This window comes from Pollicipes pollicipes, unplaced genomic scaffold, assembly GCF_011947565.3.
Source record: "Pollicipes pollicipes isolate AB1234 unplaced genomic scaffold, Ppol_2.1 Scaffold_2555;HRSCAF=2994_pilon_pilon_pilon, whole genome shotgun sequence".
Taxonomy (NCBI): domain Eukaryota; kingdom Metazoa; phylum Arthropoda; class Thecostraca; order Pollicipedomorpha; family Pollicipedidae; genus Pollicipes; species Pollicipes pollicipes.
Window position 1 is genome coordinate 37,060,484 of NW_023596136.1, and position 25,691 is coordinate 37,086,174.

General features: G+C 56.3%; 1 protein-coding gene across 1 annotated transcript in view; it reads left to right on the forward strand.

The window, feature by feature from the left end:
* Positions 1-1,143: 1,143 nt before the first annotated feature.
* Positions 1,144-25,691, forward strand: part of LOC119100899 (interferon regulatory factor 2-binding protein 2-A-like) — a 52,478-nt gene continuing 27,930 nt past the window's right edge. Inside the window, 5 exon segments of the mRNA XM_037224099.1 lie at positions 1,144-1,258; positions 3,360-3,581; positions 5,259-5,422; positions 5,424-5,525; positions 7,473-7,708. Of these exon segments, the coding sequence (XP_037079994.1) occupies positions 1,144-1,258; positions 3,360-3,581; positions 5,259-5,422; positions 5,424-5,525; positions 7,473-7,708 (839 nt within the window).

Consider the following 25,691-nt stretch of genomic DNA (forward strand, 5'->3'; position numbering starts at 1 on the left):
CGACCTAGGTCAACGCCGGGTATCTCCGCTACGGGAGAGCCCGAGCGGCCTTTGAAGGTCCCAAGATGTTTGTATGTCGGATTAACTTCCCCATTTCGGGTCAACAGGCCACCTTTGCCGGGACAGGAGAGGCCCTTTGTAGTGCAAGCGAAGAGCCGCCAGGTCAACTAACGCCTTGGGCCGAGGAACCTCGTGGGGAACCCGGGGCCCCCCGCGTGCTGCGCGGAGGAGGCCTCTGACTTGCGGAGTGTTTGAGGCCTCCAAAGTCCCCCCCTCCCCCAACGTGAATACGGCACTGCATGCATGTCCTGACTTCCTACAATGGCTTCATGTTATCGTCCTCAGGCCATTCGGGCACACTGCGGCGTTGCGTACATCGTTCGCGCGAAATAATCAGGCACTACAAAGTAAACAATGATTAATGTTACGGACACAGCGACGTACTCGTGCCACTCTGCGAACCGCACTTGCTCGAGGTGAAAGCCGCAGTCGCATGCGATGCACGGCGTGCATGTTTAATTAATGGCTGGGTCGGATCGATTCAAAACAGCCGTAGGACGTCAGTTGCTGACGTCACTTCTTGTCGAAAGGGGCCATCGGAAGTCAAGCGACGATGCCGGAGCGCACCACTGGGATTACTTCATGTGAGTGGTGCCAGCGGTGCAACGCTGGTGGTGCTTCGGAACCGATTCTCACAATCTACCCTGACGATCCAATCGATGGGAAGGGCATGGAACGGAAGAAGAATGCGGCATGCCCATATTCCCAGACAGGTGGCGCCGTTTCTTCCGCTGGTACGTTAAGCCGCGCTGTGAGCTGATCCCAGTGATTGGCTCTCCGCCTACATGCTCAGCTCCGGGACACTCATGAGTATTTCCCCTCGGTGGCCGCCAGCGCTGGAGAAGCCGCGCGGCCGCTGCCAAGCCCATCAGCCTGGTCAGGCGGCGCTGGGGTGGACCGCACCCCGCCCACTGGTCGCATTCCACCACCAAGGCAAACCTCGGCCGCCGCCTGCTGCACACCTGCACAGCCGTCTGGCAATGCGCTCGGTGTGGACGCCATCAGTTGGGCGGCGACCCCCGCGCGGTACGTGACGTTCGAGAGCGATGACCGCCGGCACAAAGGCCCGACCCCCGCGGCCCAATGGACGCGCACGCCGCGTGGGCGTGCCTCCGACTAATATACGCCAGCGCGGCGCACTCGGTCCGGCCCGATTCCGAGTGGTTCGGCCGCGTCATCGGCCGGCCGGCGTACGCTCGTAACGGCGCAACTTGGTCCGTCGCCTCACTTGCGGGCGTCGGCGCCGGGCGGGGCGGAAGGGGAGGGGCGGGTCCTTGCTCGTGGCGGTATTTTGTTGGCACGTCGGACGCTGGGCGCGATCGAAGGCCACGCTCCGTTGCGTGCAGGGTGAGAAGGGAACGCGGCGAGCAGAAGGCGCGCCCCGGCGAACGGGGAGAGTTGAGTCATCAGTCGCGGCGTTCGTCCTGAGATGGCGAGGTGGGGCGCGGCCGACCAACCTCCGGCGCTCACGCGATGCGCCTCCGAACTCCTGCAGCCGAGTGTCGCCGCTTCCGGGGCGGGTATCCCGCCATCGACCGACTTGGACGGCGGCGGCGGCGGCGGCGGCGACCGGCCGTGACCCGGCATCACTGGAGGCCTTCCAGACGGTGTGTCACAGGCGTCTGCCGGCCTGCGCGCCTGATATATCCGCCGACGGCTGACGTCAGTGTTTACTGCAGCCGGCGGCCGTGTACACGGCGCGGCCGGCGCGTCCCCCTGCGCCCTCCCCCCGCCAACCCCAGTCGGCGCGCCCAGTGACCCCGAGCGACCCCGAGCCGGCGACCCCGGACCGACGCGGCGCGACCGGACACCGAATCGGCCTGATTCGGCGCGCACTCTGACCGGCGCGTGACCTTTGACTGCGGCGTCCGCTATCTAGAGCGCGCCGTCAGCTTGCGCGCCAACTGAATGGTGCCGGGTCAAAGGACAGGGCCTGGGGTGTGATGGCGCCGGCTGCAGACGCGCGACCGCCGCCCCGCCCCGCCCTCAAGAACCTCAGCCCGGAGGAGGACTTCGGCGCGGCCTCGTTGGGGCCCAGTCGGGCAGTGCAGCCTGTCGAAGCTCGCTTCCGGCGGGGTCGCCGGAGGCCGCGGGGGCGGAGTTCGCGTCAGGCCGCGGAGTCACGTCCTGCGGACGAGGTCCAGCACTGGAGGTCACCGCCGGCCGGCCGGGTCAGACGGCGCTGGTCCGGCACGCCCGTCCCGCTCCAGGTCCCCAGCGGGCGGCCCGCGCACGTCGCGCGTCACAGACGGAGCGGACGTGGGCGGACGTGGGAGTGGACGTCCGCGGCGTCGTGGGCGCGCCGCGTACGCCGCCGCCGCGCCGGCATAAACACTCGGCTGATGTTTCACACATCGGCCGGCGCGCTCCGATTCCAAACGGACCGCCATCAACAGCGCAGGTCACACTGAACGCGCCGTATAAATAAACAGCGGGCCTCGGACGCGGCCGGCGCCCGTCGGCAGCTGCGGCCGCCGCGCGGGCCGTGCTGAGATCACCGGGGAGGGAGAGAGAGAGGCGACAGCGCCGCCGCCGCCGGCGTTCGTGAGCGGCTGGCGATTACCCGGCCCGCGGATCGCCAAATCCCGGATCCGCCGCTCCTCCTGAGCCGCGGCCGCCGCTGCATCCTGGTGCTGCACGCGACATGCGCCGCAGCAAGGCCGCGTGCCGCCGCCGCCGTGCGTGCCGCGGCGACGCGTGACGCGGCGGCGCGCGGCCGCCGCCGGCTCGCGCGGCCGCCCCTGGCGGCCGACGCCGCCGACCGGTCGCGTGACGGGCGGTCGCGATCAATGAAGGAGTGTGAGGCGCCGCCGCCGCGCCGGCCCCGGCCCGGGGGCAGAGAGCCGCCCGTCGCCGGGGGATGGTGCGGCGGCACGCTCGCCTGAAGCACGGGAGCCGGGGGTTAGCAGCTGGCGCCCGTCGGCGGCTGCCGTGCTGGCTGCAGGGCGACGGGGCCGGAACTCCATCTGAGACACGTGTGCCAACGGCATCAGCGGGCCTTATTGGTCATTCTCGTTCAGTCAACACAAAATGCACACATTTTTGTGATTGTTGCAGCTTTTTATGCGGTGAAGCCTGTGAATTCATGCCCTTTTTAGTTTCCTTTTGCGGTGCTCCCCAGTCTGCCATTTTTCTACCAGTCATGCCCTAGTCTACTTTCACAGCTTCGGCTGCCTTTTGTTCCCTGCCGCCTCCGCCCTGTCCGCAGTCCGCGTACACCACACGCGTGATAGCCGTGCCGTCTCCGTCCACACCTGCTATTGCCGCAGCATCCCTCACACCCGCCCCCTGCGTTGCAGCGATGGTGCCGGTCCCGATGAACGGTCTGGCCGTGTCGACGTCGGCGGCGGCGGCGGCCGTGACGCGGACCTCGCCGCCGGGCCACGGGCCGGCCGGCGCGGGCGCCTCGCCGATGGCGGCGCTGCAGGAGCTGATGCCGCCCGGCTCGCCGCGCAACAGCGGCAGTCCCGGCTCCTCGACGCGCTCCGTGTCGAGGAGCTCACAGCACTCGCCCAACTCGTGTGAGTGAGGCGCGGGGCGGACCGGCGGGTGTGGGGGTGTGGAGTGCGGGTTAGCTGGTGTCGGGGCACGAGTGGGCTTGTGTCGGGGCACGAGTTAGCTGGTGTGGGGGCACGAGTTAGCTGGTGCCGTGGCACGAGTTGGCTGGTGTTGAGGCACGAGTTGGCTGGTGTGGGGGCACGAGTTAGCTGGTGTGGGGGCGCGACGGCTGGTGGGTTGTGAGTGTCAGCGAGTGGGATGGAGCGGGTTCAGAGCATAGGCGATGGCGGTAGCTGTTGCTGTTGTACCGGCCTCCCTGTGTTATGCTGTACTGCTCTGCGCGACAACACGGTGACAACAACATCGAAACACTGCGAATTATGTCGGTGATGAGACATAAGTTGAAAATTGCCCATGGTTATAAAACGCGGAGCATAGAAATTGAAACGCGGATGGCCGAATTTTCGGTTAGCATTGCCACCACTGGCGGATAGGATTTTCCCCCATAACTTGTCAAATACAAATAAAGTCGTTCTGTCGGACGAGCGGAGTCGTGGCCGCCCACGCGATGTGCGCGCTAACGGGACGGGCGCCGTGAGCTCCGACCAAGGCTGCAGCGGCGCCCCGGGAACGCAGCTTAGGATTAGCGTCCAAGACCAGAAGCCGTCCATCGCCATCCAAACATGGCCTCTGGTTTAGAGTGACGCGGCCTGTGCACGCCGTGCACCACTGATACGGTGCACGCCATCCATTGTCCTCCCAGCACTCTCCGAGTTGAGCCGCGGGGACGCCCAGCGGCGACGGTCCAGCAGTCAAGCGGCGCACGCTGGACGCGCGCCGCTCCAACGCGGGGCTGCCCCCTAGCCGCCGTCGCCGCGATCCCCGCCGTTAGGAGCGCCCACCGGTAACCGCTGGGCCGGCCGGACGCCCCGCTCTCTCACGGCGCCGCGCCGCCGACCCGCACAGGAGATCGGACTATCGCGTGCCGGCGCGTGCAGTGATTATTGCCGCGCGTGCGGCGGCGCTCGTCGCGTGTGCGCCGGCGCCGGCGGGCGCGCTGCCGTGCGTGCGCGTCCGACGACCGGTGCGTGCGCCGGATTCGTCGCCACTCGGCCGTGCGTGCTGCGGGCGGGGAGGGGGGGGGGGGGGGGCGGGAGACGGCCGGGCGCCCGCTGACGCGCCGCCCGTCGGCCGCGCGCGCTGAGGGAGCGGCGCTCGGGCGTGATCGATGCGGAGCCGCCCCCGTCTGCCGACACCCGCCAGCTGTTCGTCGGACGTTCGCTGGCCCCGTGGCGCAACCGCCCACACCGTTACACGTGCGGCGTCGCCACGTTTGCCGAATGGAATATGTGTATAATGTATGCTGTGATACAGCAACAAAGTAATCGACAGCAATAAACGAGCTGTCATGCGCCAGCGTGTTGGTGTGATAACAACAGCGATGCATCTAATGCTTGTATATAGTAGATGATATAGTGACATGTAACCCGTTGACGCTTGGTGTGTGGTGCATTTAGTGTGGAGGACTCCATCAATTTAAGTGCACCAACGTTTGGAGGTTCTTGTAACTCCTCGCTTGGAAATGACTTGTAACCCCTCGCCGCCCCACCCCCAGCCTACAGCAGCTAGCGTGCACTGCTCACGGGCCTCCCTCACGCCCACCGAGCGTGTGGTGGTGACGACACTCTTTCCTCCGGCAGCGGGTAGCGCGCCACCACCTGGCGCCGTGTCGGCCGGCCGGCGCTCCTCCACCTCGCGCCACGCCGCCTCTGAGGGCGTGGTGGCCGAGCAGGGCGTGGCCACCTCCACCGTCACCGACCCCGTGCCGAACGCGCTGCTCAAGTGCACGCTCTGTCAGGAGCGGGCTGGAGGACACGCACTTCGTGCAGTGCCCCTCCAAGAGCCACCACAAGTTCTGCTTCCCGTGCTCGCGCGAGAGCATCAAGCGACAGGGCGTCGGCTCGGAGGTGAGGCAACCCCGCTGTGCGCCGCGCGCCGCGCCGACCGGCGCGTCGCCTTCGACGGCCGCATCACGGCGCGTCAAAGGCGACGCGGCCGCCTCGCCGTGCGGGTAACATTATAGATGAGACGGCCGATGGGTTGTCGGAGGCGCCACCGGCCGCGGCAGCGAGCGACCCGTTGGCGGGATGGACGTGGCCCGTAACGACTCGGTATGGGCGGCGACGGCGGGCCGGCCGGCACGTGCCCCGTCCGGAGCTGGCACGCCGCCGCCGCCGTCGCCGCGGGTCGACTGCGAAAGGCCGTCTCCGCGCGCCGCCTCGGGAGGATGCGGCGGCCGACGCTCCGTTCAGGGACGAGAGGTCAGCTTCCGGGCTGATCCCGGGTTGAAGGCCGGCCGTGGCGCGCGCCGCGCCGACCGCCGCTGGGTATATATATCGAGGTCGACGCCGGAGACGCCGCAGCGCCTGGCTTCGAGAGCAGACGCGCCGTTGTCGCGGAGCGTGCCCATCCGATCAGGCTGGTGTTCGCGCGCCCGCGCGCCGCTCGCGCCCCGGGTCGGCGGCTCCTCCAGACCTCGCCTGACCAGGCCCTTATCTGCCGGAGCCCCCCCGGGCGCGCGGGCCATCGCGACATTACCGCCCGGGGGGCAATAAATGGCGGCCGCGTCGCCAACGGGCCTCCGCGCCGGTCACGCGGGGCTGCGCTGACTCTGCCGCGCTCGTCGATGGTGGACCGACGGGCGCCAGCGGCGCGATGTGGCGTGACTGGAGGCCGTGCCGGCCGCCGGCCGCCAGCAGCTCGGCCCATCGGCGGACGGCGCCGCAGATGCGCGCGAGCACGCCGCACATCAGGAATTCTATAAATACGTCACGGGTGAAATACGTGCGCGGTGAAATGCGACGGCGATATCTCGATGATTAGAGCTTGTGGATATCGTGGTGGTTAATGGAGCGGCAAGGGCAGAGTGAGAGTTGCGGTAGGAATGCAAGTTGTGAAGTGGGTCTCTCGTCTGCTGACTTTATTCTTCCGCCGTCGCGTCCTCCGTCGAGTGGCTGCTGTCTTATCCGCAGTCGCCTCGTAACTCCATCCTGGCTATGAAAAGCCTGCTCTCTAGTTTTCATCGACGGGCTTGGGACCGCAACGAGCACGAGATCATGTGGGGAGGGGAGGGGGAGGGGTAGCTAGCTAGCTTAGCTGGCCGGGCACAGTGCCCGCGGACGTGTGCTGGCCCATCCTCACTCGCTCGTCGCCGAGGGGAGGGGCCGGGCGCGCGTGACAACTCACAGCACCTCAGCTTGGCAGCGCGGCCAGCCATGCGCGTGCCGTCGACGCGCGTGTGCGTGCGCCCGCTTCCTGGTGCGCGGCACGTTGGCACGCGCCGCAAACAGCCCTCGGCCGGGGGGCGAGGGGGGGGGGCTGGCAGCGCGGCGGCCGGCGCGCCAGCTGGCGGCGGCGGGTCGGGCGCGGCGCCAGGCGCGCGGCCGGACGCGCGGCCGGAGCTGACGTCGCCATGCGTCCCGGCGTTCGCCGGTGGCGTGATGTTGATCCGCGCCGGGGCAGCCCGCACCGGGCGGAGCCGATAACCGACCGGTCGGCGCAGCGTGTGTTGCCGCTGCGATACCGCCGGCGCCGCCCCCCCCCCCCCCCTCCGGCGGCCACCCCGGCACCCCCGGCCGGCTTCGAGTTGCGTGGCTGTTTATGGGCGGCGGCGGCGACGGCGGCGGACGGGGGGCGGGGTATACAGCGCTGCTTTGTGTTTTGGTGGTGTGCGATATGTCATTGTGCGATTGGTCCAGTGTGTGATGTGTTGGTATCGCTGCCACTGGTGGCGGGATGGTAAGGATGTCCTGTGTCGTGCGTGATGCCTTCGTTGATTACAGAATCGCGGCCGGAATATGTCTTCCGTACGCTTCTGCCCGCCATCGACGCCTGACTGTCCCTCCCTCCGCCAGGTTGTACTGCCCCAGCGGGCGAGAAGTGCCCCGCTGCAGGACTCGAACGTGCCCTGGGCCTTCATGCAGAACGAAATCTCCACCATCCTCGGCGAGGACCCGCCAGTCAAAAAGGAGCGAGAACCGTGGACGTGGGCGGGCGATGCCCAGTTGTTGAGCTCTTGGGAGGCGCTGCGGAAGCCGAAGCAGCCCGGCCATGACTCGCTCACCCCTGATGGGCGGAGGGCGGCGGGCAGGCGCGGCAGGCGCGGGCAAGTTGACGTGATGTTGGACTGGCGGTGCTTGCTTCATAATGCTGCACGTTCTGTAGATACGGGAGAGATCGGTTTGTAGGTTCGCGCGAAGCAAAGCATCCAGTTGGTTTGTGAAGGCCTTTCGCAGGCGGGGTCACATGACAAAGACTGGCATCGATGTACACTATTTCGCTCTTCTAGGGTTAGGATCGCTTGAACTTTTTATAGGTGGTGAATTGCCTAGTCAGCACGTTTGTATCAGATTCGATATCTGTCCTGGAACTCGTACACTCGCGATGTGTGTAGAAAGGACGTGTACAGAGCAGTCCGCCGTTGTCTGGAATCCGGACATTTGTTGTCGGCGCTGTGAGCGGCCACGGCCCGCCACTTGGCGGCCGTTGCCAGCCTCCCGCCCCGCCCGTGTTTGCCATTTGCTTGTCCGCCATTTTGATTGCACTTCTTTTCATTGCTCTGCGTTTGGTCGGCGACCGCCCCGCACGGCTCGTCGGTGCTTGTTCTCTTTGGGACCACTGAGGTGATTTTTTGAATCGGTGACCGATCTCACCACGTGTGGATACGCAGGCCCTTGATTAGCCCTTGCCCTACCCCGAATAGCTCGTAAGGCCACCGCTTTGTACCGGTGCTTTCTTATCGTGGATCACGGCTTGTTTGCGGCGCCTGTGGCGCGGCTGCGACGGCGACGCGCCTCCTTGATTTGCATTCGAGTTTTTAATAGCGATGTTGGCGTTTATTTGGTGCCGCATGGCGGCCGCGCGCCGCCAGCGGCTGTTGTGATCGACGGTCGGCAGCGACGGCCACAAGTCAGTACCAGCGGGCAAACTGCGGACCGTCATGTCTGGCTGGAGCCGCCGTCCGCCGACGCGCGCAGTCGACTCGACCTTTGACCTGGCATGGACGACAGGTGACAATGATTTCAGAGTAACACTCTTCATCGGCTGTTTTGCTTTAGAAATAAAGAAGAGTATGGCTGGATGTGCGAATCTTTGGTCCTGGTTCGCGGCTGCGCGCGGGATATCGCGGTAAATCAACATTGCACGACCTACGTCAATACTCCGCTTCCGCAGCAGTACGTAACGCAGATTGCCGACTGAATGCGACACTGAGCGCTGAACGCGACACAGCCAATATGCTAGTGCATTTCTACCACAAATTCACCGAGACGGAAGACCACATTTTCGAAAGGCATGCGCTGTTGCCCTTAGTGCTTCCAACGGCCGATGGTGGGGGGGGGGGGGGGGGCAAAGAGATGCGATGCCCCGTCCATGCTGCCTGCTGAACTCGCAGAGTGAAGCTCGGGTAACCGAGTCTGGTGACAAGGGTCAAGACTGCTGTACATGGTCACGTGAGGTCGTGACAGGACAACAAGGCTGCTTGCCAATATGATGGTGCTCGTGATGGTTGTGACAAGAAATATCTAAACAGTGACCTTGATACGTGACACGCTAAGCGTTATCGCGTAGAGGTTGTCCCACCGGCGTGGAAAACGCAGTGAAATGCAACAAGTGGCGCCAAGGAAATCACAACACGCGCGCGCCTGCGGCGTCGGAGGCTTTAGTCACGCTTGATCATGTGCGCAATCAGAGGTGCAGCGTTCTGAGAGCGTGCAACGGCGTTCGAAGGATGTGGAGAGCAATGCCTGATGTGGACATCAAGTTCAATTTATGATAGCGGGCAACCGCTGCTTTCAGCGCGCAGCAGCACGACTTGGCTTTAATCGCCCCAACCGCTGACGTCATAGCTTCGTGACATGACGTAATTTGGGCGCGTAATCGTCCGTAAGTAGGCCTTATAGTTCAAGCAAAGGCTGGCGAAAGCCAGGATCCAGTTCATTTTGACGGATTCACAGCACCATACAACACTGCATCACGAACGACACTTACGCTAAAGGTGAACGGGGCCAGGCCAACCGGGCAGGAAGTGCAACACTGCACGCAATGACTTGCAAACGGTGCAGTTCGTCAAACAGTCACATGAACGGGCCGATGGCTTTGCCGCCTACTTCTTTGTTGCACCTTTTGAACTTGGTTTAATTTTCATAAATGACCTGGTCGAAAAGTGCACTTTCGGCAGATGCACAACAACGGAAAAGCTATTGACAACAAAACGCTCTTAAGCGAGCGCATCAATACTATGGCCAGTGCAAGTTGCACCACACCTTTCGAACCAAGCGCTCTGCCTTTTCAGGCAAGCAGATGCAAGCTAAATGACCACACTCTGTCGCGCTTACCTTATTCATCAATCTGGGCCAAAGAGTAATGCCCCCAGTCATGCAGAGGTTTACAATCCGCTTGCATGTGTAAAGCGCATGTTTCCGTGAGCTCCGCATAGCACTGACAACACCTCACATTCCGTCCTAAGTGCAGGTCACTAGCTAGCAATAGCCGTACAAGCGTTGCCTCACACAGACCGATGTGATGGTGATGCAGGCTGTAAAGCTGGAATAGACCTCGGTGGGAAGAGAGGCATAGTCGAGTAGCGGTAAGAAGCAGAATCTGACGTAAGCAGTTAATGTTTTAAGCTTCTTGTTTTGCGGCACTGTGAGTTATTTGCCAAACATAATTGGCGTTACATGCACCAGGAGAAATTGGTTAACGACATATGTCAATCAATCATCGGGATATGTCTCGAAAATACTCGCCGTTTTTTTGTACATCCAAATGGAGTTGCTGATACGTACATCGCGATGATGATATTGCCCGCGATTGTTGCGACCCAAAGATGACTTAGTTTCTTGCCTTATCCAGCGTCTCTTGGTATTTTAAAAGCCGATGATCTAAAAAACAAACAGAACAGAGCAATCAATCCCTCTTGCCGTCAAGGGAGCAGTGACAGCAGGAGAGCACCCGTCTGGCGGGAGCCTCTGCCACCAGACGGCGTCCCGCTCTGGAGCCCGTTGAGACCGCCGCCGCGCTGGTGCTGAAGATGCAGCGACCCGGCCCAGCGCTGGCCGCCAGGCCCGGCCCAGCGCTGGCCGCCGGGTCCGGCCCAGCGCTGGCCGCCCGGCCCGGCCCAGCGCTGGCCGCCCGGCCCGGCCCAGCGCTGGCCGCCCGGCCCGGCCCAGCGCTTGCCGCCGGACCCGGCCCAGCGCTGACCGCCGGGCCCGGCCCAGCGCTGGCCGCTGGACCCGGCCCAGCGCTGGCCGCCGGACCCGGCCCAGCGCTGGCCGCCGGACCCGGCCCGTCAGGCCATCACAGCTCAGTGCGCGCCGCGGCCCGGACCAACGCCTCGCGCTGCGGCGCAGGAGACACCAGCGGGAGGCCGGCCAGCTGGCAGCGCGGGCCCCGACCGACGCGGTGCCAGATCGGCCGGAGCGCCGCGAGAGGGGTCTGGTGCGCCGAATACGCCTCCGAACCGTGCCAGCACCGCCCGTACCGATCACGGCGCGGTGGAGCGTCGGAGTGCCTCCCGGGACGAGCCTTGCCAGGTCCGCGCCGTACCGATCACAGGCGGGGTGGAGCGTCGGAGTGCCTCCCGGGACTGACGAATTGGACACCCGGCGGCTGGAGATGTTAACCTGGCCGCAGCAGATCTGCTCGTTTGTTTTGCGGAAAATAAAGCCGTTCCGCAACACTTCCTCGAGTGCGCCAAGATGCAATGTATGCGCCTGCATGCGCAGGGGAGACGGCTGAAAGCATGCAGGTCTGGAGCCCACTATTCAAGCACGAAATCCCTTTCAGCTCAGTATTTCTTCTTGCCCCCCGGCTCCCCGATATAAGGGCCAGGGGCTGGGTCTCCTTCCCGTTACTGAAGAGGAACTTTCCGCCTTTGTGTGTGTGTTTTAAACGGAAACAGCCAGATTGTGAGCACTGTGAGATCTACACGCATATGCGTGAGTTACACTCGCCTGACGGCCGTTTTTCTCGCCTTCTCAGGGCAGAACGGCTCACCGGCCATTCGCACCAACAAAACAAAACAACAATCATACCCGCGCCATTTGAAAACTGGTGCTTGGTTCAAAGTCACATCCCTTTGACACCACTTTTTAAAACACCACACCGCTGTGTTTGATAGAACGGGAATTCCGCGTGAAGCAGAAACTTTCGTGGCAACATTTCAACTCTCCGGTGTCAAATTGTTTCAATCAGGGTCTTGCCAAACTCTTACACCTGTGGATGAGGCATGCCACCCAGCATTAGTAATTACGCTATCGGTGAAGGAAAACACTATGGATAGCTGTGCTGCACTGCGTTTGCAAATTAACTTACGCTTCGCCGTGCTGTGCACATCGTGCATATCAAGCGCTACTGTGTGTGCAAACACGTGGTTTCTCACGACAACATAGCTGTTTTCAACACGCGCATTTTCAACACAACATCGTGATGTCTCTCAGGATTTCTCAGGGTACCTCGATGTCGTCCAATTGCAGATAGCTTCGCCAAACGCGCCGTTGCGAGAGCATCGTGTATTGCTCGCAATACAGCAACCACATTCCGAGACATGCTCGAGGCCTGGAGCAACGTTGACGTCATAATCGGTAGTAACACAGCGGGAGGCGAGTGCATGGCACAATACGCATCTCTCACAGATGGCAGTCACAGAGGAGTGCATCCACAGCACCTTCGGTTGTTGGAATTTGTAGTGGGCAGGCGCTAATCTCGAGATCAGGTCAATGTACTGCAGCACGGTAGCGACAGACCGCAGTGCACAAGTGTTACCAATGTGTGTAATGGTCCCTTATTGCAGACATGACTCGGGCCTCGATGAGCTATCGCGAATCCAGGGCATGTTACGAGGCTGGGCCCCTGAACGTCAAATGCGCCGCCGTGATCTCGACGGAGAGCTCATTACTCGTGCCTTACGAAAGGCGAGGTCTCCACGCTGACACAACGTGCGGAAAGCAAAGAACTTGGCCGCCAAAGTCGGAGTGGTGGGTTCAGCAGTTAGAAAACTATTCAGGAAAGCCTTCGGGATTTTTTAGGCGCGGTCGTCGGGTGAGGCAAAAACTCCAAGCCGCTTTATTTCTCAGTTTGAGGAAAGCTGATATTTTCTTTTTATTTTTGGGAGCATATTACTCATAAGTTCGACAAATCTTATTCGTCATCAGTTTCGAACAACGATGAGAATCACAAAATATAACGAATTTAATTCATCTTCTTACGGTTTTACGAGTAACACCATGTTCGGCAGGGTAAATAGATGGAATGCCATAAAAGTCTGTCCATATTTCGTTTGGTATTTAAGGACAAATGGCGCCGTAATTATTGGTACTATTTGTCTTACTATATTTCCACCATGACTCAATTTCAATTAACGGCGAATCTTCGAGTTGATGCACAGGAAACGAATGTGTTCTGCACATTCATGCTTCAGCTGATAATGCTATTATGTACTCACGTACTTACCCGAGACGCGGGCTGATTTATCGGAGTTATGTGCACAACGCCTGCTGGCGTCGAGTTTCGCAATGTTCGCACTACGATAGTCCAGCCCACTGCGAACACGAGTACAGTGGTTCGCCCCATATCGCCCTGTGTCGGCCTATCGCTGGCGCCCGTCTATCGCAACAAGACAGCCGTCCCCCCCCCCCTCCCCCCCCCCCCCCGCCCCAGTCGCGGCTTGGAGTTACTGGCCGGGAATTCGTATCACCGCGCCGGTGCTCTCGACAACCGACCGTCCTCGTATCAAGAGCGCCCCGCTATCGTGGACCGCTGCTATCGCCGGAACACTGGCGCACTATCGCACGGGAGGAGCTGGCGTCGGTGCGCGACTGGCGCCACCGGCCGCGATCCCTCGCGCTCTGTTTGAACACAACCCGCGCACTTGGGGTGCAGATAGCGCGGCTGACGTCACAGCTCTGATAGTGGGCGGGGGACAGGTGCTCTCGCCGCGGAGCTGCTACGGTCGCGCAGTGTGGCACCACACGCCTCAGGCAGGTCCTCGCAGCTGGGCTAGGCCGGAGGCGCAGGACTGGACGAACCCCGCCTGTGCGAGCGCTGGGCCTAACTGAAGCTTGGCAGCTGTGAACTGCATCCGTATCTGTTACAAGCATAGCCAGCATAGACCTGAGCACATGTCGTGTTTCCGCCTGGTCATGCTCTGCCATGCGTGCAACCTTAAACCATGCAATACAAGAGCAATGGAAAAACCGCATATTTCGTCACCACTGTCCAGGATTAGGGCCATCGTGCAACGGAGCTGCCGATGGTCGTGGTAAACCACCCGAGGCGAAAAGTGCGAATCGATATTAGTGTGAAACACGGTATGCATTGCGGAGCGTCAGCAGCCGAGGGCAGTATCTCCTTGGCAAGAGGTGGTGTTTGAACAGCAGGTCAAAAGTCAAGTCGTGTTCTGGCGACATAAAGTCATTTCTTATAATGCCTCCGTGCAAAAATAAGTTTTTCGCACCATTGAGGTGCAGATGCGCGTAAAGAATTGTATAAGTTTTTGAAGTACGTATTGTACATTGCACTACACAAATTATGCAGCTTTCACGACGTTTGATCAAGAGAGCAGAGCACGTGACGTGTTTCAGGGCTTTTGGCCAATGACCGATTTTGAAAAGTTATAATCCGACAGTTGATCTGGTGCGGGTTTGAATGTGCCTCATTAAGCATTGAATTTGACTGTGTACATTAATGCTCGAAATTAAAAACTACTGCGACACCTGGGCGTCGCTAACCTGGCAAACATGAGCCAATTGCGTCAATGACATATGTACTTGAGCATGTGTCATTGGGCTTTATGACACACTCAGCTTGTAAGGCTGTACGGGATCGTGTATATGGTGGCGTCGTCTGCATAGTGTCGTCTTTATGGCGTCGTCTGCCTCGCACCCGCGCAGGAGGGGCGGACTCCGCCGGAGATCGGGGCCAATGTTTAAGCCTAATATGTATTATTGCATGCTATAATGCACGATATTGCATCTGCATTACTTCGTACCACAAGCGCTCATGCATAAAGATGCTATACACACATTACGAACACAACATGAAGATTCACATTTCATACACAGCAGAGCTACTTCATGAAAGTCAATCGGACCGAGGACCACATGCTACCAAAATGTATAGCCCTTCGCGGTTTTCATGCTTCTGAAAAGTTCTCTGGTGACTCGGAGCTCATTTTTTGAGTGTATAGCGGGAATTCGGAGAAGGTGAGTGGAGGAAACCAGAGGGCGGAAGATAGCACAGAAACACACCGCAGGCAAGTGCTGACCTCAGCCCATTGTCTAATAGATGTTCGCCTTGTTCACAAAAGCAAATCTCAGGGGGAACAAAACGCGTTCAGTTTAACATTTCTTGTTCTTTATTTGTCACCTTAAGATTTATTAAAACACGTGTCACACCCACTGGGTGGCATTTGCAATAAAGTGTACCAGCACATCGATTTGCAGCTCTAGTACATGTAAAAATAGATATCACGAAAACTGCGGCTAAAAACATTCTATTGTACGATGAACAAATGTTTGAAGGCATCGTTTGATTCTGAAATATTTCATCATATGAGCTTGCAATAGTCGTGCGCTTTGATGATTTAAAGAACGTTTGTGTGTGTGAATGTTATGGAGCTAAGTATCCGCACTCATTTTACTTGGTGCTGATCCCGTTGTTCTTCACTTTCAGTGGCGCCCGAAGTCTTGAAGTCCAGTACTGCACTTGCTATACTACATGATTCACGTAATGTTCTCGACAGTGAATGAACACCTGCACATCAGAACAAATACGCGTTCCAACACAGAAACGCGCTCTTGCCTCAGAGCAATCACTTCAGCCTCGCAGCGCTACGCCCCGGGCTGCAGCCCGCCCCCCTCCCCCCCCTCCCCCACACACATCTAAATACCCGCCCGGATATGTGATATACGCATGCGCGATAATTAACCAATCCAACTATTGCGCTGGGCAGCGCGAGGTCAGCTGCACGCAGCGACGGCTGTGACCGACAGTGAAACTGCGCGTTGCTGTCCTAGCCGAGTGGTCCCTGTCCCGCTTAGCCACGCCCCCCGGTTGCTGAATAGCTGCAGCGACGCGCCTAAATAGACGTCATGCGGGGACCTCCAGCAAAAACTGCGGCAACTTGAGCAGCAACACTTAGTCGGTGGCGGTCCGGGGAATTAGAGCAGCATTTTGCTTTTGCCCCGGCGAAAAACTGAGCATTGCTGTGAGGATCGTTTCAGGCGATTGCAACCAGAACATTATGAAAGAAGCAAGCATTTGTGGTGAGCTGTGCTTTAGCCTGTGCCAGTTTCATAACCCCAGCCTGCTTGGTCTAGCCGCCAACGCGCTGTTTTTTTTCAGTTACTCAGTGCAACTGCCATGGAGATTACTAAAATAATTTCGCTTGGCAAAATGCCTCGTCCATAGTCAAAAGCAGCTACAGATAACCGTGTGACCACGTCGTGGCTGCTGACCTCTGTCGAACCATGTATGCACTGCTATAAAGCACTTTCGTGGCTTTCTTTAGTTGCTAACAAAGAATAAGTCTAATAAAAGTATTCCTCTGTGTTTTATCTAAGCTCTCTATCGAAAAACGCGACATTGCTTCCTGATAGATTGCTGGCGTTGCTATGGATCTAATATTGCTCAGCTAACTGGCTGAAATGTCGACAAGGCATGCACCTACGACATGCAAGCGGTGTCACCTCCTTAACTGTTCGGGTCACCGACGTCTGACATCAGTCCCGAAAAAACACCAAAAACCATCGAACCTGTTTTATGCGCGCGATCAGCCTTGCGCGGTCGTCCGCAGAAATTCGCACTTTTGCTTAATCGGTTGTCCATTCTTTTCCGACATCAGACACGCTGATCCCGTTTTGTTAGACCGCTTCGCCGCGACCACCGTTACTATTTCTATGAGTGAGGCTGTAACACACGACTTTACTTTATCGAAATTTCGTGTTTTCCCACTTTAAACAATTGGGGACGCTTACATGCGTCCGCGGCGCTCCACTGTTTGGATTCGTTCCTAAGCTTGATGCAGTAAGACAACCGCCGCTGGCCCAGCCCCACGCCAAATGCCCGCGTGGACAGCTGGCAACCGGCGCCGAGTCGTGACTTCGTTCGTGCACGACAGACGCGCGTGCAGAGTGACGGACGTTGCGACAATTATGATGCTACATTTGGTGAAGTATTTGGCGCAACAAAGCGACACACGTAGTCACGTAGGCCGTCGTCGGCTCACCAGGGCCAAGAGTGTCACCACGGGAAAATATCTGGAGGCGGCTCCTTGTTTTTTAAACTGGCACCAGACGCTCTATTTTGGTGCCAAATCGTACCTGAAACGTCTTTCTTTGAAGATTTTTAGCGCGCCATCAATCTTCTGTTGGCGGAAATTTACTGCTGCGACGGCTGTGGCTCTGGCGCACGCCTGCGCCAGGTTTGGCACGGGGCGGTATTTTTGACTCGTTTCTGCTGTGCTGGATGACTGGGAATAGCTGGGTTGGCTGTAGCGCGGACAGACAGCCAACTGGCAGACGAACGAGCGACGGGCCCCGCACCGCACCACTCCCCTTGCCAAACGAATTTGGAACACACGAAAATAACCCTTACCGGCGTGGCTATATGAGGAAATGGGGGGGGGGGGGCGCATGACGACAAGCGGCCTTAAGCAGGATGTTGGTTCTATGCATTGAAGCAATCACAATTTTAAAGACACACGATCATAAAAATATTGCTTAATAACGAAAGAAAGCAAAAAGCCCAGCCCCTAATCACTAATTCTAGTATATATGAGTGCGTATATGCCATGCATGTACCAGCTTTCGTTGCATATCATGAATCACTCAAAATAAAAAAAATTGGGAAAGTTGTCGGGGAGAGAGATACCACCAGCTACCATCGCGTGCGTTGGTGACTGTGTTGGTATCCTTTAGTTCCCAATTGTCTGTGGAGGGTGCTGTTAACAGCATTTCGACATTTTTGGAAGGGAGGGGTAAACCGTCCGCGTATTAAAGAAGATGTTGATTTGAATGGCAATACCTGCTTTTGTTTGAATTACAAACATTTTTACAGAACGACTGAGACAAACAGCTTGTTCTTCGGATGGGACAGCCGTTCGGATTGCCGTCTTCTTCTGGTGTGTCATCAGGCACACAGCGCTTCGAACAGCACGTTTTCGGTCCACCTTGAGGTGGTAACCGCTGAGCACACGTTAACTCATCACACGGGGGCGAGCTACTCTTGAGCTGTCTTCCTCATCCTTTTTTCAATCTTCCTCATCATCATAAAATAAAATTTTCCAGGAAGAAATGCGATTTGGCAGGGTGAGGTCTAAATTTTGTGCAGCTCGCTTTACACTTCAGTTCTCATTGTCATTTTTGTGTTATGAGACGAACTCTAATCCCGTTCGTAGCGTCCAAGCTTGTCGCGGTACATTATCACGTTGTAAGAGTCTCTCGGCATCTGCACTGTGACTGGCCGCTGGCCATCGTGCCGAGGGTTTCCGCCATGATTGAAGTGGATTAATTCTGTGCACGGTTTTGATAAGGTTTTTATATTCAAAATTTAAATAATTTTTCCAGCGAGCGCCTGCGGATGGTTAAAATTAGCGCCCACACGGACGAACAAACACATTTGTAGAGAATGACAAGGGATCGGTTGAGCGAATTTTCATAATCTGACGTAACAAATGGGTAATGCTGTCGCTTGAACACTAGCTACTCGAGAGCCGACGGAGCTGGACCCCCAAAACTTTGTATGCCCTGAATCAGCGTTGGAAGAGAAGGGCTTATGATACGATTTAATCCAGGTCAGACCGTCGTGCGTGGTGCGGCGCGAGCAAACCTGCCCCATATGGTTGTCATGGGCGACAGTCCATTTGAAAGTTTTCAAAGCAACGAAGAATATCGGCTGCCCCGTGGTAATTAATTGCGTATCCACCAGTTACAAGAAGACGGATATAGTGTAAACCAGATTATAGCGACCGGCAGAAACCACCAGCACAAATTTAGTGATAATTTCAAAAAGAGATTCCTAAGCCACTTTTTATCCTTAGCATGACAACCCAAATTACAAGCGTGACGAGGAGTATCTGACGAGCTGGGTAACGACAGCCAGCATTTCAGCACCAACCTGCGCACGCTTAGTCGGTGACAAAGCAGTAGGATAGGCCGCCCATCAACTCCTACAAGCTGTTGACCAGGTCCAAGCCTGTGGCCCGATCCAAATTTAAGTCAACGAAGTCAAGTTTCCTCCGGCGAAAATATAAATTTGTTGATAGCCTCCTGGCCAACGTCCTCGCAACTCGGAAAAAACGGCACCAAAACGCAACCCGGCACAGCGACCGGGTCATCCTGACGCCGAAAAACTTCACTACAGATGAAAAATTGCAAGCTTCTCGAGATCCAGCGTGGGAGAGAAGTACCTGTCAGCGGGTAGACACTATCCCAGACCAGGGTAGGCTGCCAACTACCCGGTGGAGCTTCTAAGCAGCCCGGGGCCAGCATGACTGCCATCGTGCAGCTTGTAGCTCAAGCAAGACAGCTCGTCGTGCTCCCACGAAATCTGGTTCCCCAAGCTCTGAAATGGTGACCATCACGCCAGGCAAGACCAGGGGGGGGGGGGCGGATGTCTTCGTGCCAAGACTCGCTCACCCCATCTGACAATTCATCGAGTTCAAACGGATCCCACTTCCTGTCAAGCAGACCTACACCGTTACTATTAGCGGGTGCCAAGGCCAATCCCTGAAGGTGATGGGTCTCAAGCTGACCGAGACAGTGTTCCCCGGGGTCAGTTTTACGTCGGCAGCTCTAAAGCGAACAGCCGACCTGGTGATGTCCGGTGAGGGAGGGCAAGACCAAGAATGCGGTTTACAGGGAGACACTGCAGTCATAAGATTCCTTGGCGCAGAAGCGGAGCTGTACCAGGATCGCAACGCATACCGGTATCCAGTTAACACCTGCCCATCGCTAACTGTGTCATGCACTGGCTCGGTCAGCCGGCGTTTTACCAGTCCCCTGCCGGGAGTGCCTGAGCCGGGTAGCGGACCGTAATACCGCACCTCGGAGGGATCATGACCCCACTGGCTGGTCAGCTGGGCAAACAGAGATTCAGCGGTACGGGACACCCGTTTCGTGTCAGAAATTATTAGGGGCAGCTTGGGACTAGCGTGAAACTTCCGCACATTGCATGTTTGCGTTTGCTATTGGTTTCCTGGAGGTTGAACATCTGGTGGTGTGGCATACATGAGAGCGTGCTGTCTGTTTTGCTCCAGAAAATAATTTTCAGCCAGCAATTTCGTTGGAGCGTGCGTCGCTATCAAATATAGGTGCAAATACGAACACCAAAAACCAGTTCAAGTGATTTTTTATGACAAAACGGGTTACATCTACTTTGAATGGAACTTCCTTTCCAGCATGTCTTCCTTAATCACCCGAGCATCTCCGGGAACATCAGTTGGTCATACACAAATAGCAAACCACCTTAGAGGCTCCAGCTCAGATATTTTCAGAAACATAAGAACCAAGTGAATTCATTATAATTCCTTAGGCAACGCCTTCGTTGAAACTCGGATTCACCGGCCAGGTCAAGATTAAATACCATTTCTTTTGTAATGCAGCCTCACAAACTCATAGTTGACATCAATTACGGGCGTCCTTGCTGGACACAGGTTAACAGCCTGCTCTTCATATAGTTTCCAAGAATGTATAACATATCCAAGGAACTTGATTATTCTGATGTTTAATCCCGTAACGTCATGGCCAATCTATGTTTGGTATCATATGCTAACATACCCTACGTTTAATTCAGATTTCTCAGAACAATAGTGATAATATTTATCGTCATACGCAAGCAAGCTTGCCTGCTTCGTCCAACCAAGGCAGAAATGGAACATAACATATTTGTTATTTCAACTTAATTATAGTGAGCATCAACAATGCTGAACATATCAAGTTTCAACGTACATGTCTCAGTGCGTTTCAGAAGCATTTTCATCCGATGAACTCTCCGTGGGTATTTGAATCTAATGTAAACCATGTAGGAACGCGGTGCCCGCCTCAAGGACAACACAAGACCGCTGTGGGGCCAAGGGTCGAACTCAGCAGACCACAACGGCGACATGTTTCGAGTCAGTGTCAAAGGGCATCTGGCGCAAACATGACCCCGTGATAGGCTGGCCTTGGTCCGGGCGTTCGCCACAAACCCCAGTCCTAGCGTACGCTGAAAACGCCTGCGCTTCTCTGGGAGACGGTCTTCGGAGTTCCTTGAAAATAAAGATCTTTGTAGAAATTTGGGGCGCATGCGCAACGCGGCCGCCTGAAGGCTTTTCAAAGCTTCTTTAGGATATTAAGAATTGTGATTTTGAGACAGATTATTTGGGGTGTTATTATGAATCTTGCATCGCGTAGGTAGATCTCAAGCCATACTTGGTTTTTACGTTTCCCAGAATTGCTCGGTCACAGGTCATAACAGGTGAACAGCTACACATGCAAACCATTGCGCATGTTCGCACCTTTATTGATTTCCATGCACTTTTCACCATACACACTTCCTCTTAAGCGACGGTTTGTAAATGAAGACATGTGTTTTATTCGGTTTTATCTCGATCGAAAGATTGAAGCCTGCAAAGTGTGAATAAAGGAGGCTAGGGAAGCTTTTGATTGTTTATCATCTCTGCCTTCGTCCTTTTGTTCTACAGTTAAATAAGTAAGCCTAAAATATGGCTACCCCAATCTAAGATAGATCAGTATTACACGAAACAAATGGAACATCCTCGATTTAATGCAAACAACGACAAGGCCAGATTATGAACGGTCCTCAGAGAGCTGAACCTGTGGTTTTTTGTTTACGAGCCCAATCGAGCAAGGCTGAGGGACATGTAGTCACGCCGGGCCAATGTAAAATGCCGAAGCCGCAAATGTCTGGAGAGAATGAAGGATTTCAGCGAAATTAGCTGAAATGATCCGATGAAATGTTCCGTAATTAAACGGGTAAGATGTCGCTCGCTGTTCCAGCCCAACGTCGAATTAGGACTGGACAAAATGATCAGTCAGGTCGCGTCTACAAGTTGACAAGTGATGCATTACCGAAAGTGTTGAAGATGTTTCTTTAAAGTGACTGCACAAGTAAGGTCAGGACAGAACAGATCGTTGGGTCTGGTCAGGTAACATAATATGATTTTAATGTTACGATATGTTGCATGATGTCTGAAGTCCAGGAGAGTTCCAAGTACTATTCAAACATAGCTGTCGGACAAATAACAGAGTCCCACCAGGAATTCCAAATAACAGTTCAGTTCCCAACACCCATGTACGTGAGATGTAAACGTTTCTCTGACGGGTTTCCTTACTTTAAGCTGTCAGCAAGAACTAACAGAATTATTTGTGCTGCACGCTCAAATGGCGACAAGACAGCCCAGGAAGCGTTTTCTTTAATCACTAACGCATCGACGCTTCTTGATCGCCTTCATGAGGTGACCGTCGGCGATCGAGACGAGACAGCGAGTGTAAAAGTTAGGAGGTGACGCTTCTGTGAGTGACGGCACGGGTCAGAAGTCGGACCGGCTTCCGTTAGCGCTCATCTTGCTAGCATACCAAATTCGTAGTCGAGGGAGCCGGGTTCTATTAGTGCCGCCACCAGTACTTTTGTTTGCATTCGCACTGGGGTGTGAGCTGGTGAAGCCGGTGGTGTGATATATGATGGAGTGTGAGCTGCTGAAGGCCGGTGTGTGGTGCATGATGGAGTGTGCGCCGATGACGGCTGGCGTGCGGTACATGATGGGGTGTGAGCTGATGACGGCCGGTGTGTGGTGCATGGTTGGGTGTGCGCTGCTAACGGCCGGTGTGTGGTGCATGGTTGAGTGTGAGCTGCTGACGGCCGGTGTGTGGTGTATGGTTGGGTGTGCGCTGCTGACGGCCGGTGTGCGGTGTATGGTTAGGTGTGCGCTGCTGACGGCTGGTGTGTGGTGTATGGTTGGGTGTGCGCTGCTGACGGCCGGTGTGGGGTGTAATGGTTGAGTGTGCGCTGCTGACGGGCCGTTGTGTGATATATGATGGGGTGTGAGCTGCTGACGGCCGGTGTGTGGTGTATGGTTGGGCGTGCGCTGCTGACGGCCGGTGTGTGGTGTATGGTTGGGTGTGCGCTGATGACGGCCGGTGTGTGGTGCATGAGAGCAGAAAAGAACCACGTCGTAGGCAGTATTATAACATGTGAATCTCTCTATAAAGAATCGGATGCTAGGTTTTGGAGCGCTCCTTAATGTGAGCGAAATAGGAGGAGGAAAGGGGACAGCCCTCTCCTAAACCCTGGCGGTGACCCGTCGTTCTTCGGAGGCCCGGCTCGAAAAGACCAGGGAGTAGCTTATATGACCGGGATCTTATCAGATCCAAAAGCGTTGCAGCGTTTTTCAGGGTGAGCCACAAGACGGACAGTGCAACGACGATGTCAGAGGCCTGTTCATGGGAGGCCAGGAGGGGACAGGAGTGAGTCGGTGCCTTCGATCTCAATGTGAGAAGGACCAGTGACGGTCATCAGAGGACTGAAAAGAGAAAGATGCATTTCCGTTGAGTCGAAGCTAAACCGATAGAGAACAGTGATGACTTGGAAGGTCTGGGTCTCCCGGGGGTAAATGGCATAGTAGTAGTTAGACCGCCAAAATTGTGATTTCAAGGCACTGGGATTGATTTTCACTGCCGTGTACACCTTGCTCGTCTTGTGTTCCTCTGTCTTGGTCTTACCGGTCCTGCTGATTTTGCTAGTCTTGTTTCGTGGGCCTCGGAACGCCAAAGCTTCAACGCGGTTGCTGTTGGGGGAGTCCATCCCCAGAAGGAGAAATGATAGCGCCAAAGGTCTGGATATGAAAAAATGGCGGGACCGGAAGCCCGATTCCGCGGGGCACCACTCAGTCAGCACTGAAGATGTCCTGCAGGTCCGAGACTTACCAGCTACAGCATCGGAACGGTTGAGTCCCAAAAGCATCGGTCGATGGCCCGATAGAAACCACCACCAGCAGATTCTTTGTAGCGGTTTGACAGAACTCAGTGGTGGTTACTGATTTCGCATGCCATGCTGATAAATTAGTTTCCAAGGCCTCAGATTCCAGTTTACTGTTGGTCTGACACTTCCAGTGCAGAGAGAGCCTCTCTCCCGCCAAGACCACGCTCGGACACCCCGATGCTAGGTCGCAGCCGCGTCAGATTCGGTCGGCCTCCGCAGTAAAAACCTCGCACAGCCTGGATAAGGCGACGTCGGGAGAACTTCATGTCCAGTGTGAGATTCAACTTGGAAGAGGACGTTGGAACTTCAGTTGATTCGCATATTTGTGATATATGAAAGGACCGATTGACTGCCTTAGATACTACGTGGATCCATTTGAGTACCCAAGGCATAAGGGTGCGTCCCAAGGTATTGGTGGGGTAAACCCCTGTGTGAAACTGATCATTTCCGTGGATGCCCCCAAGATTAATGCAAGACGTCCACAAACAGTGGCTGGGGTCACAGCCTGCACGGTCCAGCCTTTTCCTACACTAACTGCTAAATGCCTCCTTTACCCAACGAAGCCCGCTAGTGTATGGGTTGGGTGATTGGCCTGTCCCACGCGCGACACTGCCTTCCAGATAGCGTCATTAAAACTCTGGTGACGGCGTTGGTGCTCACGCAGGTCAGTGTTGTCTCACGGTTTATGGTAATTGCGCACAGACAAAACCTTGGTGTGCTCCAAAAGATCCCAAACGTTGCTGCCAGAGAGATTTTTGGCCGACATGGATTTGTCCATGCGTCTGACCTGCGCAAAAATCCTGAATGTCACCTCGATACATGGCTGAGTTTTGAGTGGTCACCATGGCTCATAAAGTAATGCTGCACGGTGAGTCTGATGTGCTGACGGCTATGTTTGTGTTGAACCGCGACACACGAGCGCGACCCACTCGCGCGCGCGAGTGGGTCGCGACCCACTCAGCAGGACGAGCGCGACCCACTCAGCAGGACAGACTCCTACACCTCGACAAAGCCTTCCCCGCATTCACAGGTATCTATCTGCCTCAAGGAAGTTGGAGGTCGTCAGGCCTAGAAGAGCAGCGCCGTCTCGGTCCGCGCAGGAACCGCTTCAAGGGTCGAGGGAGTGACATTCTCGAAGGCGGCAGGGGCGTCTCGCTCGGAGATCTGCCAGGCTCCAGGGCTGTCGCATCTTCACTCCCCACAGCTCGCGCCGGGCTTCCGTTCACATCGTGGTGGTTCTTCCGAGCCCGGGTGAAAGCATCCGTCCCAGGCGTCATGAGTCTCCCGTATGTTCAGGGGGCTCGACGTGCACGTAGTATGCTTGGAATCCCTCTGTTATCGGCCATCTGTCATAACCACACCATCGTCTCGTAACCATGCCATAACCATCTGTCATAACTATATATACAACTCCTATCGTTTTCTTAGCTGGGTAGATTGATGACCTCAAAAGGTATTTATACAACGAACTTGCTATGTCAGCCCCTGACAACCGCAATTAATGAATTGTTCAGTGGCCCCTTTATTCACATCCGATAGTGGCGAAGCTTCATTTTGGGATTGAAGATGGATAACGGTCAGCTTACCTCCCGGGTGCTGAAGATGGATAGGAGCTCACAGTTATCTGCGATATAATTTGGCCAAGTTGAGCACAGACCTTAAAGATAATCAAGGAACTGCCAAGGAAATTTATTCCCGACATCCCTCTCTCTCTCTCTCTCTCTCTCTCTCTCTCTCTCTCTCCTCTCTCTCTCCTCTCTCTCTCTCTCTCTCTCCCTCCTCTCTCTCTCTCTCTCTCTCCTCTCTCTCTCTCCTCCTCTCTTTCTCTCTCTCTCTCCTCTCCTCTCTCTCATCTCTCTCCTCTCTCTCTCCTCTCTCTCTCTCGTCTCCTCTCTCTCTCTCCCTCTTCTCTCTCTCTCTCTCCTCTCCTCTCTCTCTCTCTCTCTCTCTCCTCTCTCCTCTCTCTCGCTCCTCCTCTCTCTCTCCTCTCTCTCTCTCTCTCTCCTCTCTCTCTCCTCCCTCTCTCTCCTCTCTCTCCTCCTCTCTCTCCTTCTCTCTCTCTCCTCTCTCTCTCTCTCTCTCTCCTCTCCTTTCTC